At 42.2% G+C, this 22,201-nt stretch overlaps 1 protein-coding gene across 1 annotated transcript; it reads left to right on the top strand.

Annotated features, from left to right (window-relative positions):
• The first annotated feature begins 3,390 nt into the window (after positions 1 to 3,390).
• fech (ferrochelatase) lies at positions 3,391 to 21,131 on the top strand. The gene is made up of 11 exons (XM_061060931.1): positions 3,391 to 3,591; positions 5,167 to 5,251; positions 7,281 to 7,400; positions 8,827 to 8,975; positions 9,278 to 9,412; positions 10,049 to 10,155; positions 10,487 to 10,585; positions 10,862 to 10,969; positions 13,676 to 13,840; positions 14,929 to 14,988; positions 17,177 to 21,131. Exons 1-11 carry the CDS (start codon positions 3,546 to 3,548, stop codon positions 17,312 to 17,314), a joined length of 1,212 nt encoding a protein of 403 aa, XP_060916914.1. The 5' UTR covers positions 3,391 to 3,545; the 3' UTR covers positions 17,315 to 21,131.
• The last annotated feature ends 1,070 nt before the right edge of the window (positions 21,132 to 22,201 follow it).

Below are 22,201 nucleotides of genomic sequence, written 5' to 3'. Positions count from 1 at the left end.
GGCTTACTGTGTGTTAGCAACATTTCCATTGCTCTCAAGCAGAGACAAAAAGAGGAGACGAGTGGTGACATTAGTGAGGCTGCAGTTCCTCTAACGGCCGCTAGATGTTGCCCCGTGAACTGTGCAGTAAACAATGAAGAGAAGGAAACTCAACTCTCCTTCAATGTGGAGTAAAAGAAACTCTGGCGTCCAGGTTAAAATCTCACTCTTTCCTTCTCTCTCTCTTCTTTATTTCACACAGAAATCACAGGTTGACTTCCACAGATGTGTGCACTGTGCAGGGTGACCGAGACAAAATAGCAGATGCTAGGGGATAAACATTATGCAACAGCAAAGCCAGAGAAAATACAGATTTAGATAATTATATTAAAGAGGAACGGATTTTGTTTTTGTTTTGGGAAGAGAAAACGATTTGAATGAATTGTTTAGTTTCATGTTCCAAAACAAAAAACAGGGTTTACAGTTATTACATTTGGATTTGTGTAAATTAAATGTGGTTAAGAGAATGATCACATTAATAATAGACTGCTTGTTGCCTCTATTGAAACAAACCAATACATATAGACACAGAGTAAAAACACTAACAGTTAAGAGGACTAGAGCCCTTCATATAAAAAACTTTATTTCATTTTTTAAAAGTTCTTTTTGGGCTTTTTAAGTCTTTAGTTAGAGATCTGGTATAAAGAGTGAGGAATGACATGCGGGGATGAAGCCACAGGTCGGACTCAAACCTGAGCCGTCCGCTTGGAGGACTACAGCCTCTGGACATGGAGCCCAAACACTAATCACTATGCTACCAGCACCCCATATTTTAGAATGCTGTTAGATCCAGAGGTGTAGTGGTGCCTGGAGAAAACTTTTTTTTTTTTTTTTAAATGTCCATCCTGCAGAGGACAAACAGCCTCTGTTATAAAATGTGACATGTTCAGACTCTTTGAGTCATGTGCTGCTCGACTTCAGGGAGTTGGGATTGTTGTGAAATTAATATTAGCCACAGAAGAGGAGCAGATTTTATCATTTGAACAACAAGCATCTAGATTTAGCAAACAAGATAGTTAGAGTCAGGCCGCCTAAGTCAGCTGGTCACTTGGTGTATTAAAGTTTTCCTCTTCCTTTACAGTATTTCAGTGTTTTCTTTGAATGGATAGATTTCACATTATGAGGGAGAGAAGCTGATGGAGAGTGACAGCCAAGCTTACGACTAAATATTGTGAACCAGAGGGGATTTATACCCTATATAGAGACTGAAAAAGAAGTGGGTAAACTCTGTATGCATGTGTAATAATATACTGCACTAGGTTGTTTTCAAATATCATCCCCAGTCATCAAAATGATCAACATATTTATCACAGAAGGTTTATCATGTATGTTTGTCTGTGTTTGGGCTTCTGTTTCATGTTTTTATTTGAATTATATTGAATTAAATATCGTTCAGTTTCTGCTTCCTCTGAGCTCTATGCATCATTCTCACTCTCAAGTGTTTTTTTACAAGGAAGAAGGAAACAATGCTTTCAACCTGAGTTATGGACAAACTGGTTCGGGTTGAATGAAATGTGAGAAGGAAACGATCCAACAGAGACAGAAGATTTCTTCATCCTGAAGCTGTTCAGTTGATTAAAGCTTTTCAGCATAAGTTTTTATTTTCATAGCTTGACCTTTTTTTCCAGATCTTGAATCAAATATTATTTCTATTACATCTTTTTTTATTACAAATATACATACATATTTTTTTTTTTACAATTTTCCTTTAGCTTTTTATTTTATTGTAATTGAATGTAACTGACTGTCCATCCTGCTTTATTTATTTCTGGTAAATGACCACCAGGCCAAACGTGTGTGCACAATAATAGCACATAAAGAGTAATGTGAACAGGTGTGTCTAGCTGCTTCATGAACCAGGAAGTAGAATATGAAAACATAAGCACTGTTTAAAATATGTGTAGGCTATTTAAAAAGAACAATAACAGTGGACCAGCTACAGCGCACCTTGTATTACAAATCCCAGACACACAGTGAGCACACCAGATTCCATTCATAGTTTTTTGGTAGGCTTGTGTCTCTCTTTTCCTTCTTGCTTAAAAAAAGTAATTTCCTCTTTTCCCCACTCTCATGTATTTTTAATCCTCCATTCGCCTTCCCTGACTTCTGTCCTACATCTTAAACAGGTTTAAACAATCACTGTTATGCGTGAATATTGTAAACTACACCTTACACAATCACACACACACGCACGCACGCACGCACGCACGCACGCACACACACACACACACACACACACACACACACACACACACACACACACACACACACACACACACACACACACACACACACACAACACTTTACTGAAGTGGCAGGCTCTACGACGTGGGTCGTCATCGGCACGAGTAGGGGGCGGGGCTTGCTGATCATTTAATAACAACGTAGTTGTGACGTCGTACCAAGACACCAGCTCCACGTCAAGTGTTTCAAGGTTAGACCGGAATTGAAGCCAAATGTGTCTCTCAAATAAAAGCACGTCATTTCATCCTATCTCTAAATTTTCTCAAATGAGTTTCAATAAATATTTTTCAAATATAATGAAAGGTAAAAGTACCTTTTTACACCAACTCTATTTTTGTCCTCTCAGATTGCTATTATGTTTTTAATACCTTTCTGCAAACTTCAGACTCATAGATTAGAAATGTAAAGCTCCTAAGAGGAACTTTTGGTTATGTCAATTATGCTTCCCCTGGCCAAAGGACAAAGCATGACATTTTATCTCTTTGATGATCTGTGCTGTATAGCCTTCCCTTTTTCTCTTTCTTTATTTCCATCTGTCACTTCTAAAAGCCTTCCCTGGGACATGTGTTGCAAATGAGCAATTTTGCTATAAAGACTATGAGCAGTGCATCTAGGACTTGTGCGTGGTTAAATTTTACAGCACTTATGTGCTGTATGTCCATGTTAAATAAACAGACAAATGGTAAATAAATGATTCTTTAATAGGTGCAATATGTAGATTTGGTAGTGAAATTGAAGAAGTGAAACACTTCTATGTTATATTTTCTAAACTGAATACACAAACTTACTCCAAGAAAAAAAATGGTCCCTGGATCACTGTTTAGAGCTTAAAAGCTACCAGGAGAGTTACAGTTTCACTGTTGCGGGCCCCCCACTATAACTTCTCACATAGCATTTTATCTTCAGTGTTACAGGGTACACATTGTTTCTAGAGTTATGGACATATAGGCCTACCACAGAATATGTACACTTCTCTAACTTTCAAATGTCTTTACCAAAACTACATAATGCACCTTCAAACACGTGTCATCCAACCCTCTCGTTTTGATGGTTTTATTTTGAATGTGCAAACCGGAAGTGTAGAGGTTGCCGTTATGACGCTTGACAGGCAGCCGGTGGTCGCTGAAGGAATCTGGCTCACTGGGCACCGAGTCACACACGCACACCGGGGAAAGTACTCGTGGATTCAGCTGCTGTGAGGACAAGAGTCTGGCCTCTATTTCAGCGGGAAGAGAGTCTTTTATCGGCTGTAAAAACAGGAAATGACCATGATGGCTGTCCTTGGCAGTGCCGGTCGCCTGATTCAATGTGAGTGTGACTCTGCAGCTAAGTTAGCCTACTCAATGCTGTACACTGAAATATCTCGCTGTCACGAATACGCGTTTTATTTGAACATTTCACACTCCACTGTACTATTATGTTTGTGCACTACTGTTTGCATGCTGAGTCTAGTGACGGGATCGGCGTTACTTAGTGTAATGTAACGTTAACGTAAACTCAACAACACGCTGACATTGGGATGATTTCGTAAACGATCGTTATGCTAACAGGGATGTAGTGGGGCAGTTTCCTGTCTTTGACTTTCACAATAAAACTCGCGCTGTATCTTTAACCCGTAATATGGTGTATATTTGACATGTTAGACGTTGAAACCCCATTAATGCTCACTTTAACCACCTAGGTTTTTTGTTTTTGTCATTATTTGTCAAATGACGACGTCAAAACTCTCCCTTTGCGGAAGGCGACAATCGTTGATTTGCTTTATTTTTGTCAAACTTCCGCAGTTAGTCATGAGCTAACTTCCGTTGACTTGCCGCAGCCTCAACATTACAGTTTGTTACAGTTTAATGTTAATGTTACATAATATACTTATCCAGGACTTGTGCTGAATTAAGTAACATGCAGTTGATTCAATACGTTATCCGTTCACGGTTCGTGCCCGCAGCGAATTAGAAACAATTTAACATTGTCTCGTAGTTACACAATTCCAATGTTGTCAACTTGTGTAATAGCTGGGTCCCCTGGTGGCGCCTGTCGGTACTGCAGCTCAAGTTTAAAGTTAATCTGAGGGTACAGACGATGTTTAAATGCATTTACTGTGACTAGGTTCACATAATTCAATACTGATTAGCTTCTGTTTGTCCTCTAAGCTTATTGTATACACATAAGTGTTATTTCACACCCTGTTCTTGATCCCTGGGCTGCTGGTTATTAAAGTGTGTGTAAGGTCACTGTGTGTCCTCATGTGACTTTACGTCATTCATTTTTTAGACTTACTAAAATAAAGCTATAGTGCAGTTTAATGCATACAAATGTATCAGGTCTACACATGCAATTAAAAAGTTTTAATCAGGTCAGCTGGTAGCCTAGTGGTTAGTGCACACACCCCATGTGCTGTATGGAGGATACAGTCCTCGACTTGGGTTCAGATCAGACCTGTGGCTCCTCTCCAGCATCCTCGAATGCCACAAAAAGTTTTTATTATTATGCAAGAAATTTTTTTTGTGGTATTCCAGCTAGTGCGCACAGTTTTCCCCACAATGCACTGCCTAAAGTAAGATTAAATAAAGAACCATTCATGGAGTTGAGAAAGCCCCTGAAGCTCCCCTTTTTTACTAAAAACTGTTGGATCATTTCTGAGAATGGTTTTGATGGGCGAGTAGTTAACTTTACATTCATTTAGTCTCAAACTTCTCAAAATCTGGAGTCCGCCCAGTCTGAGACCGAGACAAGACCTAGTAAAAATGCTCTGATTCCGAGATGAGACCGAGGCCTTGAAATACGAGTCTCGGGTCCGGCCTTGAGGAGGTATGGAGTGTACAAATGTTCATGATGAAAAACAAACGGCATGCCCACCGTAACCCGTCTTCTCTCTTCCTTTAGTCGCCAGGAGCAGCGTCAGTCTGAGTTTGAGGAGACGATCCACTGCTGCTGCTTTAGCCCAGACTCCAGACACACAGGAGAGCAAGTGAGGCACTTAACACACACACACACACACACACACACACAGTGAGTCTGGTATCCCACTGGCAGCTTTAGAGGTCGCTGAATACATTCTGTGAGATTACTGTAATGACACATGCAGCAACCCTGACACAACAACACAGCAGTTGAACTTCAGCCGTCTGAGTGCTGTTTGGACGTCGTTGAGCATCTGTGACTGACAGTCAGTCTCTCAGATGGAAGCTAGTTAGCTAAATCTGGTACAAAGCATCTCTTCTCTTCTGAGACTAATGTTTTTGTTTGTACAGTTTCCCTGATTCAAATAAACTAATAAACTAAATTAGAACCTAAACTGACAACAATCATAATGAACTCAGTCATGAGTGCAGTGTATGGATGAGTAAATTGTTGTGAAGTGGAAACAAAACCAAACCAGCTGGTGGAGGCCTGAGAGGGAGAGAAGAGATGTTAGAGTGGAAGATACTCGGAAGAAGACGAAGCCTGATGAACTCAGGTGTACACACTTTCCTGACGTCCTTCCCGACTCTGCCTATTGGCTGCTGAGCCAGGAAGCCAAACCAACAAAATCCCAAGCAGAGGGGCAGAGAGGGCGGGGCGTCCCAAAGTCATCTGCGTCGTGAATGAAAGGTCTTTGAGGTTAAATTGTTGGTTCAACACAACAACAACAAAAAACATCCATTTAAAGGCTTCAGCTTCTGATAAACTCTGATGTGCTTTGTGAAAACTCAGTGATGTTTTATTGGCTAAACAATAAATCCAACAATGAAAAATGTAATCTGCAGATTGTTAAATTACATAATGAATCTCTAGTTGCAGCCTTCCTGTATTGATACAGTTGTGATTTTTTCCGAACTCAGCAATAAGCTCCTCATTAATTCACCTAATCTTCCATGTGAACCTTGTAGTTTGTATCAACATGTTGTTAAAACGTTGTAAAGAAACAGTGGAGCAGTCGGCACACAGATGTCCTGATTTCACCTTCCTGCTGCTTTTCATTAGAAATGTAACCGTCTGGATCTGTGCCAGGCGTCTGTTGGTAGCTTCTGCTCTCTGCTGATTTCTTCTCTGCTCTCCTGGCTTCTTTCTCTCTTATCAGTCATTTTGAAGATGGCCGCCAAACAGTTAGTTATGAATGAGTCTGCAGATTCTTCAGGAGCAGGCTGGAACGTGTTCAAAGCCAGAGCCGTCGTCATACAATCACTCTGAGTACAGTTAAGGTCAGGGCGCACGGCTGAAGCCTGTGCAGCACCCGGCTGAACTTAGTGACAAGCTAATGTTAGCTGGTTGTGCTAAAGTTGGCTCAACGGGGCAAGACGAGTTCTTATTCGGGACTTGAGCCATCTTGAGTTTCATTAACAGCACAAGCTCATACATGCTGCTCATAGGACTGATGAAGCTTCACATGAGCTGCTTGGACTAACAATAATTAGAGCCCGACCGATTAATCAGCCAGCCGATAATATCACTCGATATTAGCATATCAAATGACTATCGTATCTGCACATTTTTTGGCAGATATGAGCTGATATACCTAGAGTTATTCACCAGTCAAGTAGCATTACATTTGAGCATCAGAGTAGCAGTTCCCTTTTCTTTCATAACGAAAAGTACCAAAGCTTAAAGAAAAGTAGAGGTGCCCATCCCCTTTTTTCAGTTCCCAATAACGAAACTGATTCTGATATATGAAAAAAAAATCAGAATTAATGCTGTTGTTGTTGTTTTTGCTTTTATTTGTACACTAACACAAATCTGTAGTAAACCCATTTCCTTTTTTTATTAAACAAACAAACGCATAAAAAAGATTCCAAAGAAATGTATCTGAACTTTCGCTGGCTTCAAATTCAAACAGGAAGCAGCAACAACCGTCCGGTTTTCAAATTAAACCCAAAGCTGCAGCGGGAGAGAAAGAGAGAGCACAGTCTAGAATGACCACATGATAAACATGTGATAATATACAATAACAGAACATATTTTACAAAGATTCTCTTGAATAATGTATAAAGTGTGTGTTACTGATCTCTTTTTCTGTGCAGGAAACCCAAGACGGGAATCTTGATGCTGAACATGGGAGGACCAGAGAAACTGGAAGACGTTCACGACTTCCTGCTGCGGCTCTTCATGGACACAGACCTGATGAAACTCCCTGTACAGAAGTATGCACTATGGACACACACACACACACACACACACACACACACACACACACACACACACACACACACACACACACACACACACACACACACACACACACACACACACACTCTCTCAGCATAAGTAGATAATAATCAACACCTGCACGTCTCTTCTTGTTTCATGATAAAAGGCGTCCCAGTAATCAGCAGCCAGTCAATAATCATGTGTTATATTCACAAAGTATTAAGAGTATATGCAGCATGGTTGGTCTTGAACTCGCTGCAAATGTGGCAAAGAAAAGCACATGTGAAAACTTTTAGAGATCCTAGGGGTCCGCTGATGGTGAAGGTTGTTGGGTCACAGAGCGCTCTGCTGCTCTTCTGCCTGTTTCACAATAACTGACTGAACGAACAAGTGACTGTGTTAACTGACTGAACGAACAAGTGACTGTGTTAACTGACTGAATGAACAAGTGACTGTGTTAACTGACTGAACGAACAAGTGACTGTGTTAACTGACTGAACGAACAAGTGTTTCCTGTTGCGCCTCAGTTCCTCTGCCTCAGTTCCTCCTTTCACATGAATGATGACCAACACCGATCTCTTTCTATGATTTTTTTCTGTGCTTTTAAACGAGACAGGAATAAATATTCGCTTTTTCCCCCTCATGTCAGGTGTTATGGCTTTAGCGTAGCTGTGATTTCTAAGCACTATGAACAAAGACATCTTGTAACCCCACACGTTTATCTTCCCTCACCGTTACTCTGACTTCACCAAAGAATAAGGAGATCATGATTTGATCAAAGCTTTTATTTTGACGGTGATGTAACAGGAACTATGTGACCACAGTTCACCGTGTGGGGCTGAGACCATGACTACAAAGACGCTTTTGTTTCACGATGCAGAAATGCAAAAAAACATGCAGTTCCTCAAGTGTCCACTTGAGGCTTGATCCCAAAAGCGCCGGGAGTCACATACACACCCATTCAAAAACGCCCATTCAGACAGCAACAATTAACATGTTTACACAGCTGTTTTAAGCATGCTGATTGGCTTACATTTATTTGCATGGAAGTAATCTCAGCACATGCTACTAGGCGCGCTTGAAGACCATTGGTTTTCAGTTCAAGTGTTTCTTCTTTTTATGAGACTTGTGGGTAACATGTCTAACACATCACCATGGAAACAATTACCAAAATGCACAGAGAGACGCTGATCTGTATATTATCTCTTCATCCATGTGACAGACGTTTTCTTCAAATGTGATGAAATTAAATCTTTGACTTCATTGAAAGTTTTAGGGAATTTATTTCTCTTTGTGTTCTTTTTCACTCTCATAATGATGCCACCTCATCGTCTTTTCTTTTGGTGCTTTTATCTTCATATGATCAATCTGCTCTAAGAAAAACTCAGGAGTTAATAGATCCTTCCTTTTGCTCTGCAGTAAGCTCGGCCCGTTCATCGCCAAACGTCGAACGCCAAAGATCCAGGAGCAGTACAGTAAGATCGGAGGAGGCTCGCCCATCAAACACTGGACCTCCATGCAGGGCGAGGGGATGGTGAAGCTGCTGGACGAGATGAGTCCTGAGACAGGTGAGACGGTTTTAACAGGCAGGGAGGGTCATCCTGCACATGTGAGCGCTCAGAGCTGCGTAACACTGCTTTCAAAACGCTGCTTTGTGTCCTACTGGTCAGTTCATCTGTTAGCAGAGGAACATGTGTGAAGTTCAGATAGTGAGGGTGTGTCTGCACACGCCCGCTAACACCTCACTGATAAAAGCACAAACAGTGTGCAGCTGTTTGAAAACTGATCATATCTACATCTGCTTACCAGAATTTTCATCATGCCACATAAATGAATCTCTCTCTCTCTCTCTCTCTCTCTCTCTCTCTAGCGCCTCACAAGTTCTACATCGGTTTCCGTTATGTTCACCCTCTGACGGAGGAAGCCATCGAGGAGATGGAGAAAGACGGAGTGGAGAGAGCTGTGGCCTTCACGCAGTATCCTCAGTACAGCTGCTCCACCACAGGTGACCGTCTCAAACATTAAATATCTAACGTGTAGCTCCTTTAAGCAGCTAGAACGCTCACTTTCTGCCCTGAGGCTGCTCAGAGGTACTTACCACTTTTTCCAAGAAAGAAAATATCGCTGAGCCTGTTGGTGTTGCCACACCCAGAGCGCCGTTTCGCCTGTTACCCTCTGATAATCTTACAGAGAAACAGAGAAACCAGTTTCAGGGTGTTGCAAGATTGCTGTCAGTAATTAAGAGTAAAAGTCATAAAGGAGGAAAAAAAACAATGAGCAGAGTTCTTGGAACAAGAAGCAAACAGATTCTGCAGACCAGGAAGTCTGTGAGTGTTGCGATTAGTTTACAAGTCCAAAATCCATCTTTGAATAACAACTCAGATGGCACATCTTCTTTTTGTTGATTCAAATAGCTTCTGTCAGCTGTTTTCAAAGTTACCCCAGATTGTATTGATGCAATTGCCAAGAAATGCTACGCTAATTAAAATTGCAAGAAAAACTCGAGTTATAAAAAGAGTTATAGACTCATCATGTTTGCTTGCTTTGACAGTCCTGCCTTTGAGCAAGCGGCAGCGGAAAGAGGACGGTCTATGTGCAGATAAATATGATGTATTAATGTGTTTGACTGATATCCACACAGGGAGCAGTCTGAACGCCATCTACCGTTACTACAGCAACAGAGGCGAGAGGCCAAAAATGAACTGGAGTGTCATTGACCGATGGCCCACACACCCTCTGCTGGTGGAGGTTAGACACACACACACACGCACACACACACGCACACACACACGCACACAAATATGTCCTCACAGTATAACCAAAGTTCACATCAGGTTTTGTGAAAATAAATTGACAAAAGCAAGAAGTCGTCATAGCAACTAATGAGCTCAGAGTGACCATGAATGGTTATCATAGCAACCAAGAAGCATTACTGGGTTTTTTTTTTTTTTTTTTTAGACCAAAGCATCTTGTCTTCCTGGTGGAAAGCACGGATGAGTTGTGTGAAATTAAAGTCAAATAGAAAATAAGGAAGATGTTTGAAATCTAACTGATGTGTTCTGTGTGTGTGTGTGTTCAGTGTTTTGCAGAACACATCAGTAACGAGCTGCTCAAGTTTCCAGAAGACAAGAGAGACGACGTGGTCATTCTGTTCTCTGCACACTCGCTCCCCATGGCTGTAAGTACCATGAACTCCTACAAGGACTGCTGATAATAGAACTGCTGCCTGCTACTCCTCCTGAAGATGCTGATAATGTGTTTATACATACTCATCTATATTTACAGATTCCAAATATAAAAAGTAGAATCTGCACTCTTAGCGCGACTTGAGTACTAGAAGTGTTCTGGTTTTTATTTGACATATGTTTGATCTGTAGTCTGGTATGGTAAAACATGCTGTCACTTCACTTCAGTCATATAACCCACAGTGCTCCTGCTGTGTTTCTGTGTGCAGGTTGTAAACAGAGGAGACCCGTATCCTCAGGAGGTCGGAGCCACAGTTCAGAGAGTCATGGAGAGACTGGGACACTGTAATCCTTACAGACTGGTGTGGCAGTCCAGGGTGAGTACACACACACACACACACACACACACACACACACACACACCTCCACACAACACAGGAGCTGAGACTTTGACCTGTCCCGTCAGTGTTATAAATAAATCAGTGCTGCCCTCTGGTGGTTGTTTGATTAAACTGCAAAGTGACTTCAAATCTGATGTGAGTAAAAATGCTCCTTACCTTCGTTAGTGACACATTTAGTTCACGTTATATCTGTCAAGTTTATAGTCAAGTTTAGTCATATGGAACATTTCATATGACAAGCATAGACTCAATGTGCTTAAAAATACAATGATAATTCAAGATAAAAATGCAGGAAACAGCAACACAATAAAAAGGAGTATAAATATTTAAATATAAATAATATGTTGTAGATAAAGTGCAAAATGTACTCCAGTTATTTATGATTTAGCCAAAAGCTTGTGCAAAGAGAGATGCTGTAAGTCTGTCTTTAAAGGAAGACACAGGTGGAGCAGACCTTAGGGCGCGGTCACACTGGCCATCTGTACCGTGCTGTACCCAAGCACAATTGCCCCCCCCGCAGCGGCATTCCCCCGCTGGCCGGCGAGGCCCGCGGCCACACTACACAGGACTATCTGTGCCTAAGCATGATTACCTCTTTTACATAACGTCTTAATACAACACATGCACGCTTTATGTTATTATGAAGCGTGCTCAGTTTACAAACAGGCGGACGAGAGAGATAGAAAAAGAGACGCGCAGTCGAGTCCGCGTCTGCACATCAGAGAAAAACACAGAGAGCATGACAGCTACTTTACTGACTTTACAGCTTATTTTAAGCAATTTTAATCAGACACAGCAATAAATAAATAAAAAAAATAAAATAGACGTGCAGCCGAGTCCGTGCGTGAGTCCGCGCGGACGCCCGCACATCGGAGAACAACACAGAGAACATGACAGCTACTTTGTGTCTTATATTGTGTAATTTTAGTCAGATACAGACATGAAACTCTGGATTTCTCCATAATGAAGGCTGTCAGCGTTGTGTACCCGCGTGCTTGTGCTCGTGCATGAAGTGTACCATGCTGAAGCACACCTCTCTGAAGTGTGCCGTACCTGAGCACGATACAGAGCGGTCACACTGGTCAAACGAACTGGACTTTAGGGTTGAAGGTTCACGGTACGGATGGCCAGTGTGACCGCACCCTTAGTCCATGTGGTAAAGATGTGTTTCCAGAGAGTGAGCAAACGGAAGCCCAGAGGTTGATGCGCGCGCCCCCCATGTATGGAGGCTCAAGTCCTGCAAGCGGACTGCGCAGGTTCGAATCTGACCTGTGCCTCCTTTCCCGCATGTCTCCCCCCCCCCCCCCTCTCTCTCTCTCTCTCTCTCTCGCCCTGATGCCTGACTCTACCCTCTGTCCTGTCTGTAGATAAAGACATAAAAAGCCCCAAAAATAAACATAAAAAAATAAAATTCCAGAGAGTTGGACCATGTCTTGAAGCACCGTGAGCTGATCTGGAAATAAGTTTAGTTATGTCATTAAGCTGACAGTGAAATACTAACAGGCTCTTGCTAATTATGGATAATCTTGGTTTTGTTCATTTATTTAGATAGAAACTGGATAGAGTAGGTAGAGAGAGAGTGGGGGGAAGGAGTCACAGGTCAGGTGTGAACAAGCGGACCTCTTGTGTGACTATAACCTCTGTACATGGGGTGAGACGTAACCGCTTGTGCCCCAAAGTAAGAATGATTTTTAACTGGATGTGGAGTTTTAAGACATGAAGGAAAGGAAACAGGATGCTGCGTTGGCGCCATCTTGCAGGACTATAACTGCACACGCTGCAGGTTGTTCGGCTTGGCTGACATCAACAGATCCATCAGTAGACACAGTGAAAGATAGAGACTCAGGAGCTACAGGTCAAAAGATGACATCATTTCCTGCTCCTGGTTGTGCATTCATTTTACAGAGTGATCTCTAAACTCTTGCTGAAACCATTTTTTTGTGTCGATTTTTTATCTTCATCTTCAATTATTTACCTTTTCTTTTTTAATGTTTTTATCTCATCCCATTCATGGCAATAACCTGACATCTGAAGTGTACTTCCTGGTATTTTAGAGCATTGTGAGGATGTTAGTTGTATTTCTTTTGCAGCCAAGTCATCACAAAATCAGACCTCCAGTATTCACAAAGAAGTGTTGTATATCACAGCAATCTATAAGATAAGTTTACAACAGTGTGGAAACTGTTCTCAGTAGTTTGTTTAACTATGTAACTACATCCATAAACCGTTTTCAGAGCAGTTTCCTGTTTATTCTGGAGGAACCCTCTCTAGTCTGTGCTGCTGTAACCAATGTCACCACAAGATGGAGCCACTTGTCCACCTAATATTAGAGCTGCATCAAAGCAGAAAACAGCTTTTAGTCCGCAGGTCACAAAGGCTGACACTTTACAAAACTAATACCACGACATCATGAGTAGATCTCCCAGCCAATCAGCTGCTCACAATAAAAGAGGACAGGAAGGGGCTTTCCGTAACCAAAAGTATAGTTTTAGCTTCTTTACAGGATCTAACAAGAGAAGGGTTTCTTTCTCTTACAGTCATTTGGGCGTCCTCTCTCCTTAATGAAGCCTCCGGCAGTAGCTGAGACTTCGGCCTGTTTCAAAGGGTTGGATCAGAAAGGCTTTGTTCTGTCTGTAACAATCAACCCTGACTGTTGTCCCGTGTTGTGTTTTGGTCCTTCAGGTGGGTCCCATGGCGTGGCTCGGCCCCCAGACAGACGACGTGATCAAAGGTCTGTGCGAACGAGGGAAGAAGAACCTCCTGCTGGTGCCCATCGCCTTCACCTCCGACCACATAGAGACTTTACACGAGCTGGACATCGAGTACGGACAGGTGCTGGGGGAGGAGGTAAGAGGAGGAGAAGCCCCCAGGCTCTTCTATTTGCTTCTGTCTGCACGATTGTCCATCGGTTCCATTCAGCCATTTCCCTCCATGTTAATGTTAAAGATCCTGTGAGGAACTTTCAGTCGATTTTAACGCCCCCTGTGGGCAAGGGAGAGTGTCATCTCTCTCTTGTGTATTTCTGCACAAAATAATGTAAACAAAGTCTGTTCATATGTAAGAGGTGTCGGGTTAGTAGGTTAGTAAAGGTGTGTGTGTGTCTGTGTGCAGGCACCGGTGAGGTGACCACCAATCAATGTGACTGGTGCCACAAAGACACTCACACACACACACACACACACACACACACACTTGCACTTCTATACTTGTAAGAAACATTTTAAAATATCCAAAGCCTTCCATTTATCCTTCAAAAAAAAAAAAAGAATCCTGATTTTCCCAAATATTCACTTTTTAAACTTGTCAGCCCTTTCAAAGGTGTCCATACTTTCTAACATGTCCTTACCTGTTTGAATGTATCGTCAACTCTTTAGGCTGGCACATTAATATAAAAAAACCTAATTTATAACCAGCCACATCCTAACATGTCGGAAGTGTCCAAACTTTTCAAACATGTCCTCAATTGCCTAAAGGGTCCCCACTTTCTGAAGCGTCCTCACACTCGAGGTTCAAAGTTTAAACTGGTCCTCACAAAGACAGAGGTAGCAGACTACACACACACACACACACACACACACACACACACACACACACACACACACACACACACACACACACACACACACACACACACACACACACACACACACACACACACACACACTGTGTCCACAGTCAGAATGACTTTGACTTTTTACTCAGCCTGATGTTTGAGATAATTAGAAAAGATAAAAATGCTTTTTCTGATCTGACAAGATGACAAACTTTTTCACGTCTTGATCCTGAAGGTTGAACTTCCTGTAACAATATTTCTTGCTGAAGTTGTTTATAAATGCATATGAACTCCATGGGTTCTTTTTTCACCTAATATTATCATCATGGTTTACATGTTTGACTTTCTCCCTTTCTGTCTTCCTCCCTCTCTCTGTGTGCAGTGTGGGGCGGAGAACCTGAGGAGAGCAGAGTCTCTGAATGGAAACCCTCTTTTTATGAAGGTGAGTTCACACCGAGCTGAATCAAATCTACAGACATTAGAAAGACTGATGTTTACTGCTGGCAAATTCTATTATCCTGATCCCTGTTTTAAAACTCGCAATGCTGGATGTCCATACTGAATGTGGGCAAAGTTTCAGAAAACGGATGTTGGAGTCATACCTGGACAAGTCTGCAGATGGTGCTTAACCTCTTGTTCTGAAAATCATGTGATAGTTCCCCGATATGAGACGGCTTCAAGCCTTGTAAGCTGTTGAAACCTCTTACATAGGATCTCTTCTCCCAGCACTGGGGAGCAGCTCTCTCCTGGCAGCCCCGCAGGGTATAATATGGGATCTTTAAAAACAGATCAGGTTGGATTGTTTCAACGTGATCTTTTGTGTGAACAAGATGATTTTAACTCCGAACAATACAAACAGAAAAATACTAAAATAAGTTAGGACAAATGAAGATGATAAAGTTCTCATAAAAAAAAAAACTATACAGTGAAATTCAAAAGGAGGAAAGACAAGATGTGGTCACTACATAGATTCCTCTGTCCTTCCTTCCTTGTTTCCTCACCTCTGTCTCTCCCTTGTGTCCTTTCATCCCTCCTTCCTCTCCCATTCCACCAGTCTCATCTCCTTCATCCTCAGCCCAGCAACCTTTCATACAACAGGCAACTCCTCCAGCTGTAACAGCTGTGTGTGTGTGTGTGTGTGTGTGTGTGTGTGTGTGTGTGTGTGTGTGTGTGTGTGTGTGTGTGTGTGTGTGTGTGTGTGTGTGTGTGTGTGTGTGTGTGTGTGTGTGTGTGTGTGTGTGTGTGTGTGTGTGTGTGTGTGTGTGTGTGTGTGTGTGTGTGTGTGTGTGTGTGTGTGTGTGTGTGTGTGTGTGTGTGTGTGTGTGTGTGTGTGTGTGTGTGTGTGTGTGTGTGTGTGTGTGTGTGTGTGTGTGTGTGTGTGTGTGTGTGTGTGTGTGTGTGTGTGTGTGTGTGTGTGTGGGGTTTATTAAAGGAAGGGGGCAGATCAATGGGAACCTTTAGAGCTGACTACAGTAGAACTGAACCGCCCGGCTGGCTGGCTGGTCAAACCCGCCGCGCTCAGAGACCCCTCGCCAGGTCTCTGAGAGAGAGAGTGTGTGTGTGTACAAATCAATATCCAGAGGATGATTAGTTGGTAGTTACTGAAGGATGGTTTCCTCGGTGTAGTTTTAGTTTCTCACTGAGCTGCATCAGTCTGCTGCCGTCTGCAAGCTGGAAGTAAAAATTACTTTCAAAATCATTTTAGCTGCAGAGACGTGTTTATGTTCTAATCAACCTTTAATCAAAAATAATCTAACACCATTTATTTCACTCATCTTTTAGACATACTTGTTCTTGAATTACTGCTTTTTTTCTGATTGCCGTAAAGAAAACACAACATGGGTTTATGGTGCGTCCCATTTGATCTGGGAAGCTGAAAAATTCAGAGTAGCAGTTCTGATATGTCATCAGTAACGCCCCCTGAAGTCTGAAATCTGACTTGGAAACTCTGAGAACCTTTATGTAATCAACTTAAGAAGTTTCTTGACAGATTTCAGAAAATCCAACATGGCCGCTCCATGCATCAACAGTCATGTTTAATCTGTAACTTTTATATTTATTAGCAGCTTAGTTTATCTTTTTGTGTAACTAAATCGATCACGCTGATATTATCGTGCAAGTTCTATCTGTGAACATGTTGTCATGTTATTTACGAGCACAAACGATCATGTAGTGTGACGTCAACACCAGGTGTTAGATAACAAATCAAAGTGGAGACTTTTGGCTGAGGAGCAGGTCCTGGTTCAGGAGGATTCACATGTTCCTTCTTCTGAACTGTCTTGATAAGCACCTTGAGTGACTCCAGTACATCAACTTATTACTATCTTTTGTCTACAGTGATGAAATACAAACAATATAAAAACTAATGAGCAGAGCCAATATCAACCCGTGTAGTCGTCAGTCCATTTAGAAATTGAAAAGTGTCTCTGGAGCAGCAACAGCCAATCAGGAGTCGACTAGTCTTGTCTGGCCAGAGGAAACAAGGTGTTAAAACACTATAAGGAAGTGCATCAGACCACCAGCTGCTCAAATCAAGGCCTTCGAGGGAGAGACATGTCTCTCACAGCTCACAGTGTTCACGGCTGTTTTCTGTCTCAGTATTGAGTATATCTGATGTTCTTCTCGTTCAGGCTCTGGCAGACCTGGTCCAGTCCCACCTGAAGTCCAACCAGCCGTGTTCCCGCCAGCTGACCCTTCGCTGCCCGCTGTGCACCAACCCCACCTGTGGAGAGACCAAGGCCTTCTTCGCCAACCAGACGCTCTCATAGAAACACACACACACACACACACACACACACACACACTCACACTCTCTCTCTCTCTTAAGGCCTTGTTGAGTAAACAGAAGACTCAGACACACAAATAAGCGCACACAGTCTCTCCAGAAAGATTGTCGTTTACAAAGAATACAAAGAACTGTCCAAATAGTTTCTGCAAATTCCTGTCGACGTTTGTTTTACCCGGCCTTCGTGTCACTCTGGAGAGTCACAGCATGTCTGTGATAAAGTTAATTCATACATTAGTTCCGGTCATAGGGGAGTTGATACTTAGCGCATAGATGTGATTGTCCTGAGTCAGCACTTTCAGAGAGAAATAGAGGAGACCAATGAGCACTGAAATTATTTAAGAATGCACTTGCATCAAAACTTTCAACTTGAACCAGATTAAAAATACAATCATTGCAAAGGTTGAGTCCTTGTTGTCTTGCAGGCAGACTCGAAAAAAATAATTTATTGTTCAAACAGACCCCTAAAATTTTAAGGATTGATAATATTTTAAAAAACACAAGAATTTGCAGAAACTATTTTGTAAAACTCAATGAACTGACGCTCTGCAGAAACAGCCCACGTTGAATCAAAGCTTCAGGAAAAAGACACTTTACACAAGTTTATTTTTTTAATATGGCTCCCCTGCTTACATTCCTTTCACTAAGCCCCTGCAAAACCCCTACAGAGACCCTGTTGCTCCTACTGCTGGCGCTAATTAAGAAACAGTTGGCCGTAATGACTGCGGTGCCATCCTGCTGCAATCCCTGCAATGTGATTGGAGGAGGTTAGTTCTCCTTAAAGTGCTGCTGCTTGATAGATTGAAGCCAGGATTGCACGGCTTCTTTAGGTAATTAACTTAAGCAGTGTCACTTAAACCATGCATGGATCTCAAACTACACTTTGGACTGTGTAAAACATTCAGCGATGACTTCAGGCCTTTAAAGAAGATATTGTATTTCACTCGTACAATTCAGATCTTCATCTTTGTCTAGCTGCACAAAAAGCAAAAAAAAGGGACAGCACAAATGTTCAGCGAGGCGGACATTTTTAAGTAGCAGAATCGTGTCAAACATCGCAGACGGCAGGTGTAGAACTAGTTTTTTTTCAGACTTCTGTCTGATACAGTTCTTCATGTTGCTTTGTACACTCAGACCTCCTCGATCACATTGCAGTTACTCAATGTGAGAAACGTTTGATTGACAGCTCCTTTTGGTTATTAAAGAATGCTAACATAGTTTCACATTCAGGTGCTACACCTCCATAGAAATGCTGAAACGTCGGAGGTTTGATCCGATCTCACGTCCTGTTGGTTTGGATGCGACTCCCTAACAATGTGTAAATATGTGACCCGTTTACATGGGTATGTTATGACGTCTGCTTCCCCTTTACTCTTTTTGTCCTGTTTTTTTTTTGCAACGATAATGTGCCTTTAACACTGGCTGAACTAGAAAAACTGGACTTGTGTGTCTTCATGTTATTTTTTTTGTTTTAGAGTGCTTAGCCAAATATTGACAGGAAAAATCCTCCCACAAATCTGAATTTTCATGTGCCTGCTGTGATGAAAAAAAGGTCCTGACCGAGGTGTTCAGAACGAAGCTAAACAAAGAAGCTTACCTTCGTCAGCGAGATAAAGGAAAACAGGCGCACATCCCCAGAAACCCTGGGTTTATCCTCGGGTAGCTTGAAGAGGCAGCAAAGTGAATCCAGATACAGTTCTTGAAATTGGTCAAATTAAGAGAACCTTGTGTGCCTCGAGATTATGTTGAGATCCCAGATACCAACCTCAGAAAACTCACTCGCCCACACATAACCGACCGAGGGAATTAAAGACGAATAATCCTGCAAACAAACTTTGTGCAAGGACAGAAAGGCAAAACATTTGCTTCACTTTTAGTCTGAGCCTTCATGCTCGCTGTAGTGACGATACAGAGCAAACAAAAAGACGCCAATACACTTCTTGTTGGTGTGACGCTGAAGTTGTTCCAACACCATCCAAGACTTAAAAAAGACCAGAGTCTCTCATTCCCCTCTTGTCTTTGTGTCATCTTGGTGACATTAAAAGGCATCAAGCTTGTTGCTAACACTCAGGTCATCCTTGTTTCATGGCAGCACAGAGAGCATGCACGGTACTAGTTGCTTGATTTTGGTGCTGTTGGACGTGGTTGCCTTTTTTGAGACTATGTTCCCACAACACGCACTGTAACAAGGATCCACCGTTTATAGCGTCTTTGTACTTTCATGTTGATTCTGCAAAAGCGTGATATTGGTGTCCCAGTCTGTGATTTCACCCCTTGTAGCGCCTCTGATGGCGGTACAGAAGTGGGATGACTTGGTAGGCCTCTGTGACATTCATAATAAGGGCAGGAAGTCACAGGGGTGAAATATCGTGCCTTGAACAGGCGATCTGTATCGAGCTTTTGAACACCATCTAAACGTCACCATGTTAATGTGAAGTTTGAAGACTTAAAAACCCCAAATCTAAGTCTTTGCTTTGCATGTGTAGCCTCATCAAACCTCCTACAAGCATTTCAAATTTCCAACAATGTTTCCACGAGTTGTACAGTTGTTTTTAAGGGGTACAGTTTCTTCTTCCACTGTGTAATTCATACAGCCATGCACTTTTATCAACTGTCATACACCACAAACAGCGTTATTTTCAGAACTCTTCCACGGACTTCAAAAGGGATTCTTTAGATTTTTTGAGGAAGATCTAAATTAAATTTAGAGGAGCATTTTTCTAATTTTGGCTGGCTTATCTCACACGTATTGAGGACTCAAACCAGAATAAACTTTAAAGGTCACATATTATTCAAAATCCACTTCACCATGTTCCTCTAACACTGTCTTCTACAAACCCTCAAATGATGACAAAAGTCCATCCTCTCCGTCTTCTGCCTGCTCCACTTTTCAGAAAATGTGTGCTCAAACAGGCCGTTTGGAGATTTTCCCTTCATGACATCACAAAGGGCAGTAACCCCTCCCCCAGGTGGGTGACACTCCCACAGCAAGGTGTTTGTTCTGCCCTCTGAGTCTGCCTTCTCACCATAAACAATAGAACATGGAGCAAATAAAGACATCCAAGCCCTTCCAGAGAGGAGGCGTGGTCAGACACAGCTCATTTACATTTAAAGGTACAGACACAGAAACAGCCTGTTCTGAGCAGGGCTGAAATAGAGGGGTTTATAGTCATGATCAAATACAGGATCAGAGTGGATTTAGAACAAGAAACTTCACACATGTTTTGAGGAGCTCTGAGACTTATTCAAACTGGTTGATGAGGAGAATAATATGTGACCTTTAAACGGTATGTTTCTGTACTAATAAGAAAAAAAAGTCTATTTCCTCCAAAATCAAAATGATCCCTTTAATACATTTAAAATTTGGAAATGAGTGCAGGGATGACTTCATGTTTAGCTCACAGCAGGAAGACATGCTAATGCCTGTGATGGGTGGGTTTTTCCTCCATTAACATGTTTCTTATTTATTTCTTGATTATCCTCTGTGTGTCAGTTTTACAACGATGTGTAAGAATTCTGTGTGTGGGGGGGTGTGTAGTGAGCAGTGAATTGAACTCAGTTTGTACATATTACAAAGTCGCTAAAAGCTTTGTTTCAGTCTCGGCATACTTCATTTTTGGTTTTGTATTTTTTCTTGGATTTATTTATTCATGTTTTTTTGACGTGTTCCAGACCACACAAACCATCTATCTCCACTGTTTGACGTCTTTTTTTGATATTTGAGAGTCACTGTATTTACAGTGGGATAACGCATAACGAGTCTTCCTCTAAAATAAAACTATTTGCGACTGATAAAGAAAGTATTTGTGTGTCTTCTTTGTGAAAAACGTAACACGGTTTGCCTACCTCCTGTTCTGTGTTTGCACCAAAGAGAAATCTGCTAAATCTACCTTTGCCTGCACATTACAATCGCACGTAGCCTCGCAGTCTTAAAGCAACGATATGTCAATTTCCCACCTTCAAACAGTACTTTCAGAGGTCGATTTATGAGCAAAATAACTTTCAGCATGGGGGAGAAGGGCGTCTCTCTCATGCCCACAGAGTGACCAAACGCTTGTTTACTGCACTATGTAACTTTAGCAGCGTGCAGAGGTCAACCTGCAAAAAGTGTGTTCGGCTTTATGGCACTAATTCACACGTAAGCCTTTAGTTATAAGAAGAAGCCAGTTAGCCCGTCTCTGTTTGACAACGGCTTCATCATCTAGCTTACATATTCCAAACCATGAAAACAACACAAAGCAGTTTTACGAGGTTAGGCTGAAGTGACGCCTCCTGACAAGCGTCACAATGTCTCCTCAGTTTGTCCCATGTTTCCCTTTCACCTATCCTCCCTCCCTCCCTCTTTTCTCCCCTCCTTACCTTTCTCTCCCTCTTATCGTTTCCAATCTGCTGTCCTCCCCCCTCCCCCTCCCCTCCCTCTCCATCCTCACCCCCATTTTTCCTCCTTTTCCAATCTTCTCCTCATCTTCCAGCCCTCCCCCCTACCCCCTCCTTCCCATTCATTCCTATCTCGTTCTCTCCCCTCTCCTCCTCCCCACTTCCCTCCATCTTTTTTTCCCAGCAGTCCCCTGCGGTGTTGCAATCACCTCTGCTGCTGTTGATTAAGCTGAGAGAGATTGGCTGTCCACGACCCAATAACCCCTGAGGGCGCCAGGCTGGGCGCCTCCTCCCCCTCTTCCTCTCTCCCTCCCTGCATCTGAGCCAGCTACAATCTCTCCTTTCATTTTATTTTCTCCTTACCTTCTCTTTTGTCTTGTCCACCTCCCTGACCTCCTTTTCTCCTTTCATCTCTTCCGTCTGCTCTTCCTCTCCTCCCTCCTCACCTCTTGTTTTCTCTTAATTTCTCTCCTATTTTATCTCTGCTTTTTTC

The sequence above is a fragment of the Labrus mixtus genome, chromosome 17, assembly GCF_963584025.1.
Source record: "Labrus mixtus chromosome 17, fLabMix1.1, whole genome shotgun sequence".
NCBI classification, from domain to species: Eukaryota; Metazoa; Chordata; class Actinopteri; order Labriformes; family Labridae; genus Labrus; species Labrus mixtus.
Note: the sequence above shows the minus strand (reverse complement) of the source record. Positions and strands in the feature narration are given on the sequence as shown.

Coding starts and splice junctions, on each gene's coding strand:
- fech (XM_061060931.1), top strand. CDS start 3,546: ATGACCATGATGGCTGTCCTTGGCAGTGCCGGTCGCCTGATTCAAT. Junction 10,586..10,861: donor CACACTCGCTCCCCATGGCT/GTAAGTACCATG, acceptor TTCTGTGTGCAG/GTTGTAAACAGAGGAGACCC. Junction 10,970..13,675: donor GACTGGTGTGGCAGTCCAGG/GTGAGTACACAC, acceptor TTGGTCCTTCAG/GTGGGTCCCATGGCGTGGCT.